A 21274-nucleotide genomic window follows, 5' to 3' on the forward strand; every position below is an offset into this window, starting at 1 on the left:
GAGAAAGACCAATACTGCATGATTTCACTTGTATGTGGAATCTAAAAAGCAAAACAAATGCACAAATAAAACAAAATTAATAGATACAAAGAACAGATTGGTGGTTCCTAGAGGAGAGGGGTTTGGGGAGTAGGCAACATGGATGAGGGGGTCGAGACATACAAACTTCCAGTTATAAAATCAATAAGTCATGGGGATGTAATGCACAGCAAGGGAACTATAGCCAATAATATTGTATTGCATATTTGAAAGGTGCTAAGAAAGTAAATCTTAAAACTTCTCATCACAAAAAAATTTTTTTGAAACTTTGTATAGTGGCAGATGATAACTAGACTTATTGTGATCATTTTGTAGTCTATACAATATCAAATATCAAATCATTACGTTCACCTGAAATTGATATAATATTCTATGTCAATGATACCTCAATTAAAAAAAATAAAAACAGTTCTAATTTCTCTCTAAGTTTGCATTTCTTTACGAGGTTTAGAATCTTTTCGTATATTTGTGGCCATTTGTATTTATGTGAACTGCTGGGTTATGTCCCTTGCTCATTCACTGAGGTTTATTTTCCCTTTTATTTGAAAGAAATTTTTGTGTATGAAAGAAATTAGCCCTTTGGCATATACTTTACAAATGTTTTTCTCAGTTTGTATTTTTCTTTTATCTTTATGATGTTTGCATCACACAAAGCTTTTAGAATGCCTGTGTACATTTTGTCCTTTGTTATTAATTCTTGTTTAGAATGTCATTTTCTATGCCAAGATTTAAACATAATTAATTCCCCCATGCTTTTTTTTTTAGTACTTATATAGTTTTGTTTTTTAATATTAAGCTTGTTAAATATTTTGGGCATCTGGAATTTATTTTGGTTTAGAATAACGAGGTAGGGCTACAACTTAATATTTTTCCAAATGGTCAACCAACTGTTCTAACATCATTTGTTGAGTAGTCTTTTCCTACTAATTTGAAATGCCGATTTTCATTTTATGTTAATTTTTGTACGTATTTTGCATCTATTTCTGGAATCTACTATTTTCTTTTTCCACTTATCTCTTGTCTATTTATGCATTTGTGTTGAACTGTTGTAATTTTTGAAGCATTATGATATATTTCAATATCTGGTAAGATTAACCTTTACTAATTACTCTTTTTTAGAAGACTTTTACTGGCTATTCTCCTATGTTTATTTTTGTATGTGAACTTTAGAAATATTTGGGCTTTTTCAACAAATAAACATTTTGGTATTTTAATTGGAAATGTGTTAAAGATTAATTTACAGAGAATTCACATCTTTATGATATTGAATCTTGCTACTCAAGAACTGGTGTCTTTACAATATTCCTACTTCCTACTTCCAATTTATGCAAATACCCTTTTATGCTACTCAATAAAATTTACTCCTAGGCATTTTATCTTTTTTCCTTGCTATTATGAATGATATTTTTTCTTATTGAATTCTCTTAACTTGTAAAAGTCATCATATGAGAAAGCTATTAAATTTTTTTAAACAAAATTTTTAAAAATTTCAAAACAACCACAGCTTATAGAAATGTTGAAAGTTCTGTATAAAGAAACTTAATTTTCCAAAGCCATTTGACACTATCATCCATATATATTTTTATGCGTATTTCTTAAAAGTGACATTCCCTTACATAATCGCAATACATCCATCAAAATCAGGAAATCAACACAGACAAATTTTTGTAATCTAATAGTTAGACCGCATCTGAATTTAGCCAGTTGTTCTGATAATGTTCTTTGTAGTAAGAGGATCCAATTCAAAATCTCGTGTTGCCTTTCTTCAGCCTTGTTTCTTCAGTCTCCTTCAGTCTGGAACAGTTCCTCAGTTTTCCTGGCCTCTCATGACCTTGATGCTGGGCGATTACAAACCAGTTATTTAGTAGAATATCCTTCAATTTGGGTTGTCTGAAGTTTCCTTATGATTAGATTCCAGTTGGACTCCTTTGGCAGAAATGTCATACAAGTGGTTCTCTGTTCTCCTTCCATCTTATCAGGTGGCACATGATTACAATTTGGCTCACTTAATGATGATATTCACTTTAATCAATTGGTTAAGGTGGGATTTGGAGAGCTTCTTTGCTGTAAATTTAAATTCATTCTTTTCCCTTTTGTAATTAATAAGTGTTTTGTGAATAAGTATTTTGAAGGTCTATAAATATCCCATTTCTCATAAAATGTTTCATCAATCAATGGATAATAAATAAATGTAAACTTACGGTTTCCTAGTTTGCTCAAAGGTTTTTAATGAGTTACTCTCGTTATATATTTTGATGCCCAAATTGTTCACGGTTCAGCCACTGGGAGCGCCTTCAAGTTGATTTAAGCATGTCTTTGCTTTCTGGCATAACAGGATTTCTCAGGCTCATCTCGCACTTTCCTTGTCTGAGCCCGGGAACCAGCCGCTTTCCTGAGGAGCCCTGGTCCATTTTAAAGCAGAATTGCATCTAGAAGTCGAGATCTAGTTGCTATATGTGTTCAGCGAGGTTAGGGCGTCACTGCTCCCAGGCCCTCTCCGTGGTCAGATCTAAGGAATGCAAATTTACATTTGTGTTTGTTTGCATATCAATTTATATATGTTGGAAACTATGAGTTTAGATCAATTCCTCCAATTCCAGTGCAACTCTTCAGGGTACATTCCGGTCTTCTTCCTTTCTGAGTTTGCAACTCCCTTCTCTGAAGCAGGACCTTCCTCCTAGTAACTTTTCTATAATACTGTTGATCAGTTTCCCTCTCTGTAGCCTGTCTTCCATATTCGCTGCCACCCCACCCCGACTAAGGGTGGAACACTCAGCACTGGGGCATCCCCTCCCCCTCCTACCTCACGTGATTGCTATCCTACCCTCCTCAGCCTCTGATCTTCTGCATGGGCCCAGCCACATGTATGGATGCCCTCCACACCCTGGTCTTGGCCATGTTGACACCCTCCCTTTCGCTCCCACCTACAGCTGGCATTGATGCCTACCTTCCCCACTATCCCAATGGCTTTAGGACTCAATCGTTCAGAGAAAAGGGGCAAGCTGTTGAATATATAGTTACTTTTGTAAGCACCCACTTGAGTGAACACTCCTAATGGGCTTCCATTCTATTCAGTTCTGTTTTCTACCTATATAATTATAATATTAGCAAACAATATTTTTGTCTCTTTTTTCAAATTTTTGTAACTTGTGTATGTCTTTTATGAAATTGTGTTGCTCAGTACTTCCAGAAATTTGGAGCACTAGTGGATATTTTTATCTTGTGTTTGAATTTATGCTATTGCTTCTACTGTTTCAAATTAAACATGATGCTGTCTTTTGGTTTGATATATTCATCAGGTTAAGAAAAGAAACTTTTTTCTACTTAAATTATTTAAAAACAATACTCAATTTTATTGAATAATTTTTCTGTATCTGTGAAGATTATGATTTTTAAAATTTTGACATGGTAAATTATATGTTATATTTTGTAATTGAAATTTCTTTGAGTTACTTGGATAAATCTTACTTTGTTGTATGATATTACTGTTATTGTGTTTCTGGACATCATACACTTATAATATTCATTTTTATTTATGAATGAAGTCAATCTCTGGTTTTCTTTTTCATGCTATCCTCGTCACATTTGGATATCATTGTTTTGCTTGCTTTATCAAAGAAATTTGGAAGCTTTTCTTTTGTGTTCTGAAACATTTAACTGGCATTAGAATTATTTATTCTGTAAAGATTTCACAGAATTCACTTATGAAAATACTTTGGTGCATTTTTGTGTGTGGCAGGGGGAAATTCCTGTGAGATTATTCTCCATTTCTTTCAAGGCAATTAACTTATTTAGATTTTCTCTCCTATCTGGGGTCTATTTATGTAGTATGATTTTCCTGAAGAATCTTTCTTTTTATTCAAAGTTTTAATTATTTTGGTATATAGTTGTGTAAAATACCCTTTTGATTTCCTTGATAATGATATTTATAGTTATTTACCAATTTTATGACCTTGAGTACCTATGACATTTTTTCCTTGTTTAAATAAGCCAGCAGTTATTTTCCTTCAAAGAACTAGCTTTTGAGTTTGCTTACTTTTCTACAGTTTTTCCTGTTTCATAAATTCATTACTTTCTGCTCTTCTATTTTCTCCCTTTCATTTCCCTCATTTATTTTAATTCTCTTTTCCTAACTTCCTGAGTCAAATACTTAATTCTTTTGATTTTATTCTTTCTCTTTTCTTGTAATATAAATATTTTGGAGAATGTCTTTTCTCCAGAGAAAGACTTTAATTATATTCCATAGGTTCATGAAAACATCCACTATTTTTACTTCCTTATATTTTGTAGTTTCAGTTTTGATACTCTTTAAGAATAAATTTGATATATGATTAACATTTCATTAATTATGTAAAGACTTTATATCCTCAGTGAATCATTTCTACTTGATTTTTGGACAATAAGGAAGGGAAATTACTGTGGAGGGTTTTTTTGTCTCCATTTATTCCTGCAATTTTTGCTTTATGAATTTTAATGCCATATAATTTAGAACACAAAAATATTTAATAGGCAGACTCAATGCTTACACTTCTATTTCTTGATTTATCAACTTTCGACACTGGGTATTCACAACCTAGTATGAAATGAGAAAAGTTTTCCTCTTGACATCTTGATTTAATTGCTAAGAATCTTAATGTCTAAGTCTTTGGCTAGTTACATTCACATCTCCAAATATTATTCTTAAGCCTCCATTATTTTAAAATAGTCTATAAAACTGTAACTACTGGGGCTGGCCCCGTGGCCGAGTGGTTAAGTTCATGCACTCTGGGGCAGGCGGGCCAGTGTTTCGTTGGTTCGAATCCTGGGCGCGGACATGGCACTGCTCATCAAACCACGCTGAGGCAGCGTCCCACATGCCACAACTAGAAGGACCCACAATGAAGAATATACACCCGTGTACCAGGGGGCTTTGGGGAGAAAAAAAAAAAAAGAAAATAAATAAATCTTTAAAAAAAAACCCCAAAAAACAAAAAACTGTAACTACTAATTACATGCTATGTGAGGGAATCTGTGCAAATATATTTTATGCTTCCAATTTGTTAGTCATTATTGTTTACACTACTTCCATTAGAATCTATGAAGAACTTACATGTTTTAAGGCTTACAGAATCTACATAACCTTATTAGTATAGGGTCCATACTATCAAGCCTTAGTTGTATGTTTATCAAATCATATTTTTCAAAGAGGGCTCATGGTATTTTATATTCTCTAAGGTCTTCTATTTATTTATTACCTTTATGTCTATTGGAGAATAAAATTCACAAATAATGTATATGTATTTTTTCCTGAGATTGCCTTGCGGTTTGCCAGAACTTTCCTGTGGAGAAGACCATGGCCAAACGGAGTTTTCATACTACAAGTGTGAAAACTTTCTCTTTTGGCTGGTGCTAAAATGATTGTCTCTTTATCTTGGAAACATAGTGACATGTAGTTACTAACCTAGTAACATCTAGTCTCTTTGTAAATCATGTATTATGCTCTCTTTCCCTTTTTGGGCCATGGTATTTATTTAATTCTTCAGAATCAAGGCCTTATATTAGAAAAGTGTTGTTATTTTATATGTTTGAGCATTTTTTTCCACACCGTTTTTTCTGTTTTCTTACTCAGGAACAATTTTCACGTGTAATATCTCTTCTCCATCTTCATTTATCATTTTCTTCTTTTCTCTTTTCTATGTATTTGAGCGTGTTAGCCTCTATGTTTTGTGATTATATTTTCTTAAATCTTTATTGTCATTTTTGCTGTTTCTAACGTGGATTTTATTTGTTATAATTTTATCATTCTCTTCTTTCCTGAGGATAGCCTGTTCACTTGTAATTTCTTCTATTGCTTTATTTGTATTTAGCGCCTTATAGCTCTTTACTTTTCTTTCATCAAGCATGTGTGTGTGTGTGTGTGGTTGGGAAAGATTTCTCCCCACATCTTGGCATATTTCTTTTTCTGATGCATATTATTTGATTTTTATTTGATAAGTTAATCATTTTTCATGTTTTCCCTTAGAGTATGTCATGCCTAGGGTTATTGAATGATGGTTACATTTTGAAGGTAGATTACTTGCTTGGAAAAAATAGTGGTGAGGAGTGACTTGGCACGGCAGACAGGCTGAATTTTCTTGTTTGGTAACTTTGAACTCTTAATCATCAACTGTGTTCTGTACTCTTTCCTAAATGATCTGTTTCTGATTGGTGCTGTCAGCATTCATATTGCAAAGGTTTCCCAGTAGTGATTTGGCCTCTGTTTACTTCTCTCCAGTGACTGAGATCACTTACTTCTGTGTTGATGCCACCTAACATCTGTCCTCTTTCTCACCACCACAACAATCTGACCCTTAAAAAAATATGAGTGTATGTGGGATCCTTGTTCGGCCCTACATTCCACGTATATCGTGGGTTTGCGATGCCCCTTAGTCTGTCCATGTCTCAAGAACGCCCCGTTCCAAGGAAGGTTTCATTGTTGTACCTTTTAGGGCTATTCTGCTTTCTCCTGGAGAACTCTGCCTATTTCCTCAAACACGAGAAGTATGAATATGCTTTTGTGTATCTTTTAAAGTTTATTGAATTCTTACAATTTGATATTTTTCAGAGTTTGTAGTTAGGAAACATGCTAATTCTCAATTTTAATGAAGGTCAATTTTTTTCCCTCTTTCTACTCTTTATTTTATTTAGTGGGCTCTTTTCATGATGCATTGGTTTTGAATGGCAAAAATGGCATTGACGTGGTCTTCAGTCTCATACAGAATGGAGGTAAAATGATTAGAGTACGATACCCTGCAAGGGTCAGAGGGCTTTTTAAGAGTATTTAGTAGGTATTCTTTGCCGTATTTGTTAAATGCAACTTTATTTTAATTTTCCTGCCTTCATTATTTTTCTTTGATTTTATGTGCATTGCATACAATGGACCCTCACCTGACATATTAGAGCCATGTTCTTATTATTTATGCAATATAATGTAACAAATAACATATATTTAGATCCAAATGCTATGATAAGTTCTAGTGTTTTATACATGAGTGTATAGTGGACCCCGTCCTTGGGGGATTGTAACAAATTGGAAGAAACATTAAGTATAAATAAAAAGTCATTAAAACACAATGGAAAAAACAACTACCTTTTTCTAGAGAAGAGAAGTTTAAAAATTGTCACAGATAGGTTAACTTCAAGGTGGATCTAAACAGACGGATGAGTTTTTTTTTAAGTTGAGAAAGAACCAAAGAGAACCTTACGTTGAAAGGAAAGGGTGTCTTCAGGGAGTAGCCAGAACGTGTGCTGTCGAAAGATGGAGGGCAAAGGGCACCGACACAGGTGGTGGCGGCCAATGAGGCCATAGAAGTCAAAAGGCGTTGTATTCCATACAAAATATTTAAACGTTAGCCTGTAGAGGCTTAGAATGATTTTAAGCAAGAAACGTATGTAATCCCATTGGAATTTTAGAAAATACTGTGATCGTTGTGTGGAGGATGGGTTGGAAAGGAAGTTGGAGTCAGGAGAATAGATAGGAGGTTATCGTAGTAGTGCCGATGAGGCTCAAAGAGAGTCTGGAACAAGATACTGACGTGTTGCATGCATGTAGCTGGTACTCCTTCACAGTGTGCACGTGGCGTGGCCCTATTTGGTGGCCCTGTCATTGGGATCAGATAGGACATATTTGAAACATATTTAGGATACATTTTGAAAGAGAGAATTGATGGCCTTCATTACACATTGGTCCTGACGGGGAAAGAGTAGACATGGATCCCAAGGTTGGTGGTAGAGTTATGGAAAGTGATAGGGATTTTCTTAACCCAGATGGAGAATTCAGAAGGACGATCAGGTTTTTGAAGGAAAGAAGTATGAGAGGAATTTTAAGTGAAGCTTTGGTTATCTTGAGTTTGACTTTCCTGGATGATGTTCATGTGAAAATTGGTGGAGTTCAGGCTAGAACTGGCAGATCCTATATTTTCTCCTGTGCAGCTTCTTGTTCTGCACGTTAGTCCTGTGCTAGAATTAGCATAAGAACTGTTATTCTTAGTACAAAAGTTTGTTGATAAAGTTTCTGTTGCTGTTGCTGCTAAACTGCTTCTTTGAGCTCTGAATATTGAACTAAGCAAAGTTCTGCTCATCGCTGGATTATTTATTAGAGTGCAACACTTTGAAGAGGCCTCAGCCCTCTGTTTTCTAGCTGACCATACTCTGGTATTTCCACGTGGTCATGGTCACCTTTTCTCTTTGGCTCCGCGTTCATCCCTTTTCCTTGCCCTGTAGCCACTCCGACGAGCCTAGACTCATGATAAGCAGCAGTGTGCATTTACAATATTTCTAAGGCTTCACTTATCTTACCGCTTCCTCTTAGCTTTTTGCAAGGGGTATTTACCTACCTTTTAAGCTTGTTGAGGGAAAATAGTTTAATTTTAACACTCACAAAACACATTTTTAACAAATCTTTATAACCCCATCACAAGCATACTTAAATCCCTATACCGCACAAATATGAAAAATATATATCTATGCCTGAACAAACATTAATACGTATAAACAAAGGATCACAAGCTATCACTCAGATAAAATACGGGATTTTAGTTTTCTCTCTTTCAAGAAATATAGTGGGCCTTTTATCAATAAAGATAATTGGTTTTTTAATCGTACCATGGATTTCTAGTTTAGGATTAACTTTATAAGCACCTTTTTATATCAGCTTCTAATCCCCTTTCAAACTTAGTCTGGTCAAAATCCTCGATTTTATCCCCATTATAGGGTTAAGACCCCTCTACTTCTGTCAAAAGCTCGGCTAGGACATAGTCATGTGGGGGAAACAAGATGGGAACACAAATGTGAACTTAGTACCCTGTGAAACTCTGTAAGCTTTATCTCTGTATTAATTTTGATCATCAGAAAATCTCAACTTCTGGTCTTTACCGAGTTACAATTTCATATTGAAACCTTTTGGCTTTTTTCTTTTTAACAAGACTGCTTCAAAGACAAGATCCATTATGTTGCTCAGCACTTTTGTGACAAATGCCTCTTGGAAATGAGGCTCAGTGAATCCCCACCCTTAAGGGCTGTAGCTTTTCTCAGGTGACGGGATGTTTCAATTTCTCTCTCTCTGCTGGCAATTCTTAGTCTTATCACATCTGTCCTGTGATTTTTATTTTTTTGTGAGCTGCTTTAGCTGCAGGATGAAGATAGTTACTTTTTAACATCCTTTTTTTAGTTAAGTTTTTCTCAAAACTTGACGTTTTCCCCAAATCTCTTTGGCATCATATTCCTTTCCTGTCCACACCAGTCACCAGGGCTATTTCTAACCCTGTATTAAACTGGGTCAGGAAAATGGACTAAATCAATACTTCATAGAAATCTCGTCTTAATTCATGTATCTAAAAATCTACTATTATTAAGATTTTGTATAATGTCCTATATCAGTGACATTACTATCCTAAAAGTATTTTTGTTGTAATCTAACTGCAAATTTTCTCATTTAAAATTATTTCATATGATGCTAAAATGCAATTAGGTTATTTTTTGTTTCTTGAGGCCTCACTGAGTAATGTAGGTAAGAAAATGCCTGAACCATGTAATTGATATTTTCAAATTTATTAAATGTTATGACCTATGTGGATAGCAATCAGTTTTCTGTTTAAATTTTACTTAGTTCAATTTCATATTTAGAAAGTGGTATCTGTTATTGATGGTTAATTTTTAGATCACAAAAGGCTTAAACAAAAAGTCAAATTTTATGATTCAGTACCCTGAGATTAAGATGGGTAAATCTGGACATACCAAATTTCACTTCTTCACTATTGGGATGTGGTCAATGAATACATTTTTAAGAGTTTTAGAAATGCATTAAGCCACTGATTTTCTCAAAGTCTTTTCACTAAGGGAAGGAATAAGGGGCATGCCGGTATTTATCACTGCTTTCTGCTTTGCAGTATTTCTAACAGAAAGCATTCTCCTGGAGCAAGGAGAGGGCCTGAGATGTGAGTGCCGGTCACTGTAACGAGGCTGATTGTGCTTGATACTCTCTCTTCCTTTCCTTTCCATCTCCTGTGAAGGACGTCAGTTCTTGCTAGCGCTGAAGGAGACTCACAGTTAGTTTGCTTCTTGGCTGTAATTACTTTTTGCGCTTAAAGGATCTTGTGTGATTTGCTCATACTTGAACTTCTGAAGGAACTGCGAACGGACTCCAAACACTGGAAGGTACTCTGAAGAGGGGCTGGCCAAAGAGGGAGGCCTGTGTGGGGGTGAATGAAAATTGCCGGTATTCCAGAGACAGACAGACAGCGACAGAGACCTCGAGAAAACTCTTGTTTGAATTGTCACGTCTGGAGTTCTGGAACCAGTTCACATTCTGAGGGTATAGGATGAGAATTCTGAAAGGCTACTTCTAGAGGAGTGACATCATATGACAGATATAAACTCCCATATTTGCTGACTTTAAACAGACAAACAATCCTAGACCAGATTTGACATCAATGAAAAACACTGAATTCTTTCCTCATTTCAATCATCCCTACTCAATTCTGCTTGTGTATCAAATACACAATACCTCACTTCCATAGTCACTGAATTCTTTTACTTTGATGAATGCTTGCAATTAAACTCTACTTACACACTTGGTTAATAAGATTACAGAAAATTACTCACACTTTTAATTGATTTTTTTTTTTTTTGCAGGCTTGAAAATGTCTAGGCACATTGATTATGGTCAGTTGAACGCATTATGCCAGACGAGAGGACTACAATACAAGTAAGTTATTCATGCATCTTTTTCTGTCGTTCAAGTGAATATGAATATGTTTGTTTCATGGATAAATTAGAGTAATAAAGCAGTGTTGACTCTCATAGGTACCTGATTCACCACACAGATAAAAACATTTGAAAACCTGGGAGTTATTCCTCCAGATTGAAGGGACAGAATATATATGTCATATTTTAAGGAAACAATTCAGTTTGAAGCAAACATAACTCATCCCTTGCTGGGCCCTTTCTGGTACTTAAAAAGCAGTCATAAGGGGAAAAAGCTTTAAATGGTTGAAAACACGAATCCTGAGTGAAAGGAGGACTTTAGCAGTGCACTAGGGATGGCCAGCTGAAATAGGCTGGAGTCAATGAGCCTGGAAATATCACAGAGCAAAGCCCAGGATTCCTAAGATGTGCGATACTTGAAGATAGAATTTAAAAACACATATTTTCTTGCCAACTCCTTTCCCCAAGTTGGATTTTTGAAATTATAGTACTAGTTGGTTTCTTCCACATCCGTCAGTCTACCCACCCTCCCACCTTTCTTCACTAAGGGAGGACCTTGCGTCATTTTTTATGGGACTGCTGAAAAAAATGCCCTAAGTGGACAGACTTTCCCTCTCTACTTTAAAACATCTCTAAGTCACTTCCTCTTAATTATTTCAAATTATTTCTATATCTTCATCCATGTTTCCATTCCTTCTTTCTCAGAGAAAGGCAGGAGGGCATGCTTCCTTAATATTCCAAGGGTTTCTCCAAGAATGATTTTTTTTTTTCTACACACTCTTGCATCCTCCTCCCTCCCAGTGACTTTGGGCACAGGGTGAAGAATTCAGTCCATGAAGTCTGGAGTCAGACCTCCTGGTGTGAATCCTGGCTCAGCCGCGTACCAGCTATGTGACCTTGGACTGGTTACTTAATTTCTCTGTGCCTCAGTTTCCTCATTTGTAAAATGGAGATAATAGCAATACCCATTTCAAAGAGTTCTTAGGATGATTAAATGAGCTAACGTATGTAAAGTCAGCAGAGTCTGGCACACAGTAAAAGCTATATGTGTTTATTATTGTTGTTGTTCAAGCTCATCCAAGTTTTTAACTGTTGAACTTGTCTTATATGCTGGTCCCTTTTCTAACAAACAAGAAGTTAGTTAGGCTTTGGGCGCTGAATTCCTTCTTTCCTCTCACTTTCCTTTGCTTTCCAGCTCAGATATATTTTTTTTATTTGAGTTCATAATAGTTTACGTCGTTGAAATTTCAGTTGTACATTATTTCTTGTCTGTTACTACATAAGTGCTGCCCTTCACCCCCTGTGCCCACCCCCGCAACCCCGTTCCTCTGGTAACCACTAAACTGTTTTCTTTGTTCTTGTGTTTGTTTATCTGCCACATATGAGTGAAATCATATGGTGTTTGTCTTTCTCAGTCTGGCTTATTTCACTTAACATAATTCCCTCCAGGTCCATCCATGTTGTTGCAAATGGGGTGGTTTTGTCTTTTTATGGCTGTGTAGTATTCCATTGAATATACATACCACATCTTCTTTATCCATTCATTGGTTGATGGGCACTTGGGTTGCTTCCATGTCTTGGCTATTGTGAATAGTGCTGCAATGAACATAGGGGTGCATAAGTTACTTTGGATTATTGATTTCAAATTGTTTGGGTAGATATCCAGTAGTGTGATAGCTGGGTCATAGGGTGGTTCTATTTTTAATTTTTTGAGGAATCTCCATACTGTTTTCCATAGTGGCTGCACCAGTTTGCATTCCCACCAGCAGTGTATGAGGGTTCCCTTTTCTCCACACCCTCTCCAACATTTGCTATTTTTAGTTTTAGTGATTATAGCCATTTTAAGAGGTGTAAAGTGGTATCTTAGTGTACTTTTGATTTGCATTTCCCTGATGATTAGTGATGTTGAACATCTTTTCATATGGTTATTGGCCATCTGTGTATCTTCTTTGGAAAAATATCTGTTCATATCCTCTGCCCATCTTTTGATTGGGCTGTTTGTTTTTTTGTTGTTCAGTTGTGTGAGTTCCTTGTATATTATGGAGATTAAGCCCTTGTTGGATATATGATTTGCAAATATTTTCTCCCAATTGGTGGGTTGTCTTTTTGTTTTGATCCTACTTTCTTTTGCCTTGCAGACACTCTTTAGTCTAATGAAGTCCAGCTTGTTTATTTTTTCCTTTGTTTCTCTTATCTGAGAAGACGTGGTATTGGAAAAGATCCTTTTAAGTTCAATGTCAAAGAGTCTACTCCCTGTATTACCTTCCAGGAGTTTTATGGTTTCAGGACTTATCTTCAAGTCTTTGATGCATTTTGAGTTTATTTTTGTGTATGGCATGAGATAATGGTCTACTTTCATTCCTTTGCATGTGGCTGTCCAGTTTTCCCAACACCATTTATTGAAGAGACTATCTTTTCTCCATTGTATATTCTTGGCACCTTTGTCGAAGATTAGCTGTCCGTAGATGTGTGGTTTTATTTCTAGGCTTTCAGTTCTGTTCCATTGATCTGTGTGCCTGTTTTTGTACCAGTAGCATGACATTTTGATCACTATGGCTTTGTAGTACATTTTGAAGTCAGGGATTATGATGCCACCAGCTTTGTTCTTTTTTCTCAGGATTGCTTTAGCAATTTGGGGTCTTTGGTTGCCCCATATGAATTTTAAGATTCTTTGTTCTATTTCCGTGAAGAATGTCATTGGGATTCTGACTGGGATTGCATTGAATCTGTAGATTGCTTTAGGTAGCATGGACATTTTAACTATGTTTATTCTTCCAATCCATGTACATGGAGTCTCTTTCCATCTCTTGATGTCATTATCTATTTCTTTCAATAATGTCTTATAGTTTTCATTGTATAAGTCCTTCACCTCCTTAGTTAAATTTATTCCTAGGTGCTTTATTCTTTTTGTTGCGATTGTAAATGGAATTGTATTCTTGAGTTCTCTTTCTGTAAGTTTGTTATTAGAGTACAGAAATGCAATCGATTTTTTAAAGTTGATTTTGTACCCTTCAACTTTATTGCAGTTGTTAATTATTTTGTAATAGTTTTCCAATGGATTCTTTAGGGTTTTCTATTTATAAGATTATGTTGTCTGCAAACAGTGAGAGTTTCACTTTTTCACTCTCTATTTGGATTCTTTTTATTCCTTTCTCTTGCTTAATTGCTCTGACGGAAACCTCCAGTACTACGTTGAATAAGAGAAAAATATGGAACGCTTCATGAATTTACGTGGCATCTTTGTGCAGGGAACATGCTAATCTTCTCTGTATTGTTCCAATTTTAGTATATGTGCTGCTGAAGCGAGCACTCAGACATTTATTTAAAAACATGTTTCTAGATTTTTTTCCCCTTCAGGGATCATAATAGAGATCAAATCATCTGGGTCTGAGTCTGCCAAAGTATCCATTCTACACAAATTTCATCAGCCTCTGTCTTCTGCTTTGATGATCCCCCTGGCAGTGTTCTCTCATTAGACACTCCTCTGGTCCACGCCCCAGTAGACTTCCATTTACTGAGTCTGACGTTTACTGTGCCTTCTCCTAGACATTAAATCCCCTGAATTTCTTGGATGTTTTCTTTTGCGGCAGTTGCGCACATCCTGGGAGTGGCCACGTTTTAGGGTACCAGTGTATAGGCTTGGGGTCATTCTTTTAGAAAAAGAATATAAGATTACATATCAAAATTAGATATGAAAATGAATATTTATTTAGAATGAGACAATAAATTACAATGAGTTAATGAAGGCTTGGCAATTCAGGTCCTTTTTCCCCCTGACATGTTTTTAGGCAATTTACCAGAAATACACACATAGAAATTATTTCAGTCTGTCAGAAATACAAAGTTGAAGTCAATGCATTTCTCCATATTTACTTATCCTTTATGTATTAATGTTAAAATGACCAGTGTAATATACTTTTCCCTATAATAAAAACAGAAAGAGTGAGAATAAAATGGCTCAAGGACAGAAATTTCTGTGTATAGAATCTACCAAGGGACTTACTTTTGATTCTAAAAAAAAAGTTTCTTCTATCACAATAAAGGCAGTAGACTGGCATATTATTCTGGGACTTTTGATCCAATGTAGAAGAAAATTGAATAACAGATGGGAGTGATATCACTTTGGATTTCTAAATTTCTTAATTGCAGGACTTTCATCTCTAGTTGACTGCATGGTCCACGAGGGCAGGAGCCTTGTTTGTTTATCTTGTTGCTTCCTAACCCTTCACATTTAGCATAGGGTTCAATGCTTTGAATTGCATTACCTTCTGATGTTCGGTAGGAATAAATATCTTCTTAATGCTTTAAAAATATATATGGGTTTTCTACCTGTGTTCATTATGAGCATAGACATATATTTATAGTGTGATTTTTTTTTCTTTTTTTAGTATTCTGCAGAGAGCTAATCATTTTTAAACGTATGGTTTTTATAAAAGGGTAGCTTACGATAGTATGACATTCCAATTTTCTTCCTGGACTGTATATTTGGAGATAAACTTAAATACGCATTGAAGAGCTTTTTCATTTGTCAAAGTACTCCACGACTTGATCAGTTGGCTCTTATGTTCTAAAGTTCAATTTACTTAGGAATATATAGAGGAATATGGTTTAAAAGGAAATGTATGTTCTCCCAAGTTTCAAATAATGATAAAAACAGAAGCTACGTCTTTGCCACTACATTTTCCAATGTGGCCAAGTATTCTTGTCACTTCATACAAAAACCTTTAAACATGTCTAAATTAGGAAATATAGAAGACAAATGCAGTCATGATGCCCATGCATTTGTGCCTTTTTATGAAATTGGTGCTCGTCAGTTGCCTTTGTGAGTGGGATATAGCAAGAGCTCTATATTTATTAGTGGTTAATATTACCAGCATATAGCCACTTATACTCAAATACAAGTATGGTTATGCCGACCATATATTTTTTATACTTATAGAGACTATAACTCATAAACAGGTTTTAGCCCAAAGTCCATTTATAAGCTCACTCTGTAGCTTTCAGCATTTTCCCATAGACACAATATTATAGAATGAGAGGATTGTGCAACAGGAAGCCAGCTCAGAAATCATCTGGTGGAAACTCCTGGACTTACAGATAATTAATTGTGCCCATTTTCCCCAAGATGTGTCTTTAAATTTTATACTTCTATAATAAAAAAAGATGAAAATGATATTAAGATTATAGAAATAAATTATAAAAAATAGCATTTAGCAGTTGTTTCTTTCACATTGCTTCAGGTTAAGGTAATTTGCATTAAATTAGTAGAGTATTAGAAATTGAGTGAGGCAATTAAAGGGATTTTTAAGGAGGCTGCTGGACAATGTTGAAGATTTTAGAGTCTATTCATAATGGTTGGTTCTTCATTATAGCTATTTTTATTTCAAAATGTATTGTCTTTCTTTTTCTTAATGAGAGTGTTTTGCTAATTCTGTTGGCTTATCAGACATAGACCTTTTTTGACATAAAATAAAGATATGAAGAGAGGTGAGTTTTATTTTTAAGGGAATAAACTTTGGAAGAGAAAGGAGAGACAAGAAGAGCTTGAAAAAGATGGTTTATCTACCCATAAAAGAAGTTAACTGAGCTGTGATCTCATGAGCCTTCCTTCGTCTGGAGCGAAGTCAATTTTTATTTTGAAGAGTTTCCATTGACGACCACCAGTTGGCACTGTCAGTCCAGAGCAACTTTGTTGTCTTTTGTGGTGGCAGAAAATGTGGGCGGGACAGATGGAATCCTGCCTTTGTTTAGTAGGTTAGGAACAAGTTGGAGGCTTGTAATTCAAGGTGTGTCTGTTAATGTTGTTTTCACCTAAAGTGCATGCTCTTACACCCAATTGTCCAGAGCAGGGTTCTCTACCTAAGGCAGTACTTCCTCCAGGGGGCATTTGGAAATGTAGACACATTTATAGGTGTCACAATGGCTAGGAGGTGACTCTGACACCAAGTGGGTAGGGATAGGTGTTGTAAACAGTTTGCGATGTGCAGTAAAATTAAGCACATTGGTCCATCCAAAATGCCAATAGCCCTCTGCTATATTGTGATTTATCGGAAGAAATATGTATTTGGTCTTCATCCTGATTCTGGTACACAGCCCCTTAAAGCTTTGGAATTTCCTAAGTGATGAGAGTGATGAAGGTGTCTTAGAGGGTTGGAACTTTCTGCCCCATCTGCTGAGCTCCAGGGAAGGCAGAGGGGCTGGAGGTTGAATCAATTGCCAGTGGGCAATGATTTAATCAATCATGCCTCTGTAAGGAAGCCTCCATAAAAACCCAAAGGACTGGGTTCAGGGAGCTTCTGGGTTGGTGAACCCGGGAAGGTTCAGGGAGAGAGGTGCCCGTGGAAGGGACATGGAAGCCTAACACCCATTCCTGCATAACCTTGCCCTACGAATCTCTCCCATCTGGATGTTCAGTATCATTTATCATATCCCTTTATAATAAACCAGTAAACGTCAGTAAACTCTTTTCTTGGGTTCTATGAGCCACTCTAGCAAATTAATCGAACCTGAGGAGGGGGTCGTGGGAACCTCTCATTTGTAGCCAAGTTGGACAGAAGTTGTGGGTAACCTGAGGACCTACTAGTTGCAATTGTCATCTGAAGTGGATGGAAGCAGTCTTGTGGGGCTGAGCCCTTAACCTGTGGGATCTGACAGTATCTCCAGACAGATAGTGTTAGAATTGAGTTGAGTTCTCAGAAATGCAGCTAGTGTCCAAGAATTGTTTGGTGTTATGTGGGAACTGCCTCCAACAAACACACTTTGGAACTGGGTCCATCCCTCCACCCACCTAAGAAATACCGGTCTAGTCGATGTTTTCTTAGGTAAACTTTCTCAAGTTAGAGGAGTTGCTGTAGATAATCTCTAAGATATCATTAACCTTCAAATTTCCCTAGATCTTGATGTCAGAAAAAAACTCATGAAAACCTGCTGCCTGTCTCCACTTCCTATCAATATTATCATAATTAGACTGTTAGCTCCTGAGGGAAACAACCACATGAGTTTGGTTCACCACTGCATTTTCAATTGTCTATGTCAGTTCACAGCACCTAGTTGGCCTTCAAAAATTAATTGCTGAATGCCTACCATTTGCCTCATCATTGAAGCATGAAAATCTTGCAGGCATGTTTTATTCTCTTTTCTCTCTATTTCTCCATTTGTTATACTTAGATTCTATTACTCCTTTATGTTTCCTTTTTTTTTCCTCCTCAAAGCCACCCCAGTGCATGGTTGTATATTCTAGTTGTAAGTCCTTCGAGTTCTTTTGTGTGAGCCACCACCACAGCATGGCAACTGACAGATGGGTGGTGTGGTTCTGTGATGGGGAAATGAACCCAGGCCGCCAAAGCGGTGAAAGCACTGAGCTTTAACCACCAGACCATCAGGGCTGGCTCTGTTCCTTTACATTTCTAATGTTTATTACTCATCTTTTATCCACTGCTCAACTCTAGCTTTTTTATTACATGGCTCTGGGACTACCAAACTTACAACTGGAATCCCATTCTCAAATCTCTTCTTCACTCCTCATTGTCTACTACAAAAAATGATTTGTCTACTACAAAAAGTTAAGTCTTTTTATTTTATTCATATATTTTTATAGATTTTATTTTTTGAGCAGTTTTAGGTTTATATAAAAATTGAGCAGAAAGTACAGAGTTCCCAGATGCCCCTTTACCCCTCCTTGTAGTTTTCCATATTATTAACATCTTGAACAAGTATGGTATTTGCATTTGTTATAATTAATTAGCTAATATTGATACATTACTATTAACTAAAGTCCATAGTTTACAATAATGTTCACTATTTGTGTTGTACATTCTAGGGTTTTTGGCAAGTGTATAATGACATGTATCCACCGTTACAGTATCATACAGAATGGTTTCACTGCCCTAAAAATCCCTCGTGTTCCGCTTATTCTTCTCTCCCGCCCTAATCCCTGGTAATCACTGATCTTTTTACTGTTTTCATAGTTTACCCTTTCCAGAATGTCATATACTTGGAAAAATACAGCATGTGGTCTTCTCAGATTGGCTTCTTTCTCTTAGCCATAATGCATTTAAGGGTCCTCCATGTCTTTTCATGGCTTGGTAGCTCATTTCTTCTTTTTCATTTTTTTTTTTTAGGATTGGCACCTGAGCTAACATCTGTTGCCAATTTTTTTCCTTCTTCTTCTCCCCAAATCCCCCCAGTACGTAGTTGTATAGTGCCTCTGATTGTGCTATGTGGGATGCCGTCTGAGCATGGCCTGATGGGCAGTGCGATGTCTGTGCCCGTGATCCAAACTGGCGAAACCCTGGGCGCCAAAGCAATGTGTGTGAACTTAACCTCTCAGCCATGGGGCTGGCCCCCAGCTCATTTCTTTTTGTCACTGAATAATATTCATTGTATGGATATACTACAGTTTACCTGTTCAATAATTGAAGAATGTTTTGGTTGGTTCCAAGTTTTAGCGATTACGAATAAAGCTGCTATAAACATTCATGTGCAGGTTTTTGTGTGAATGTTAAGTTTTCTACTCATTTGGGTAAATACCCAGGAGTGCGATTGCTGGATTGTATGGTAAGAGTATGACTAATTTTGTAAGAAACCAAACTGTCTTCCAAAGTGGCTTTACCTCTGCCTTTTCACCAGCAATGAATGAGAGTTCTTGTGGTTTCATATTCTTGACAGCAAGTTGTGTTGTGACTGTTCTCAATTTTAGTCATTCTTAATAGATGTGTCATACTTTTCTGTTATTTTAATTTACATTTCTCTGATGACCTATGACGTGGAGCATCTTTTCGTATGCTAATTTTTCATCCCTATATCTTTATGAGGTGTCTGTTCAGCTCTTTTGCCCATTTTTTAGTTACGTTGTTCGTTTTCTTATTGTTGAGTTTTAAGAGTTCTTTGTATATTTTAGACCACTCTTTTATCAGATAGATGGTTTGCAAATATTTTCTCCCAGTATGTGGATACTTTTCACTCTTTCAACAGTATCCTTTGCAAACAGAAGTTTGTTAATAAAGTCCAACTGATCGATTTTTTTCTGTCACAATTATGCTTTTGGTGTTTTATCTAAGAAGACGTTGTCAAACCCAAGGTCACCTAGATTATCTGCCTATGTCTGTCTATGAGTTTTATATTTTTGCATTTTATGTTTAGGTCTATAATCCATTTTAAGTTAATTTTTGGGAAGGGTGTAAAGTCTGTGTCCTGATTCATTTTTTTGCAGGTAGATGTCCAGTTGTTACAGCACCGTTTGTTGAAAAGTCTGTCTTTTCTCCATTGAATTGCCTTTGCTCCTTTGTCAGAAATCATTTGACTATATTTTTGTGGGTCTATTTCTGGGTTCTCTATTTTGTTTCATTGATGTTTTCATCTATTCTTTTGCCAGTATTACCCTGTCTTGATTACTGTAGCTTAATAGTAAAACTTGAAGTTGCTTATTTACTTGTATGTTTTTTAAATTAATAATTCAAAAAGAATATGCATGTGTACATTTCTCTTGTAAAACTGAAAACAATGCAAATAATTTTGAATTTTCTTTTGACCATTCTCCTGACCATCACTTAATTTTAAATTCCTTCCCCATCCCTGGAGGTAGTCAGTGTTAAATCAGTCAGTGGGTATCTTCCTAGTCCTTTTCTGTACCTTTACATATGTTTCAGTAACCAGGATAAATTTACAGCATTGATGTGTAAGTGCATGGTCTGTGTATATAAAGGATATAGCATATTGCAGTATCTATCTGCAATTTGTTCTTTTTTCTACCCAACATGTCTTGGAGATCTGTCCAATTTGAACAGGTATAACTCATTTTTTTTAACTCCTACATATTATTTCATGGTATCAATAAACTACACTTTATTTAACTGCTCCCCTACTGATAAACGCTGAAGTTGTTTCCGGTTTTCTTCTATTTCAAAAAACGCTGCAGTGGATAGCCTTGTAAATGCCTCCTTATTTATGTGTGAGTACTTTTCTAGAGTAAAATACTAATAAGTGTCATTTTTAGGGTACAGGGCACACACACAGACAATTCTATATAGAAAGTACCATATTTCCACACTCCTGTCTCTATACTCTTTACGAAAGGCTAGATCTGGGAATTTGCAAACTTCGTTTTGCAGGCTTCCTTGCCAGCTGCCTTTCCCCCCGTTAATTTCTGCCAATAGGAGCTGCAAGTAGGAGATTAGAAATCAGAAGAGAAGAAACCATTCTCCTTTCTCTTTCCTGTTGCCTGTGACATTTCTGGAAATGGCTGTATCCCTCTGTCTTTGGCCATGATGACCCTTCTTTGGTGGACCCACCATCTGCTCTGTGGCCCCTACTCAGCAGTTGTAGTCTTACGAGTGGCTCCTCCTGGGCAATCTCAGCCTCTCTTTGGATACTCTATGCCACAGCTACCCTTTTGAGGACTCAGCCTTAGGGATGAAGGTGCTTTGTCCAGGTACTTGTCTATGTGTTAACGCACCCTCCTCTTTTGGCTCTCTTAGTTCTACTTCGACAACTGTATTTCTGTACTATTTCAAAT

The 21274-nt window shown here is 36.2% G+C and overlaps 1 protein-coding gene and 1 non-coding gene across 2 annotated transcripts in view; one reads left to right on the plus strand and one right to left on the minus strand.

Annotated features, from left to right (window-relative positions):
• The window catches only part of CNBD1 (cyclic nucleotide binding domain containing 1), a 309471-nt gene that overhangs the window by 7386 nt on the left and 280811 nt on the right, over window positions 1-21274 (plus strand). Inside the window, exon 2 of the mRNA XM_046641858.1 lies at window positions 10690-10762. Within this exon, the coding sequence (XP_046497814.1) occupies window positions 10690-10762 (73 nt within the window). The remainder of the gene's footprint in view (window positions 1-10689; window positions 10763-21274) is intronic.
• Window positions 13965-14071, minus strand: LOC124228300 (U6 spliceosomal RNA). The gene has a single exon (XR_006885688.1). It is a non-coding gene; the product is annotated as a U6 spliceosomal RNA (small nuclear RNA).

This window comes from Equus quagga, chromosome 16 (genome assembly GCF_021613505.1).
Source record: "Equus quagga isolate Etosha38 chromosome 16, UCLA_HA_Equagga_1.0, whole genome shotgun sequence".
Taxonomy (NCBI): Eukaryota; Metazoa; Chordata; class Mammalia; order Perissodactyla; family Equidae; genus Equus; species Equus quagga.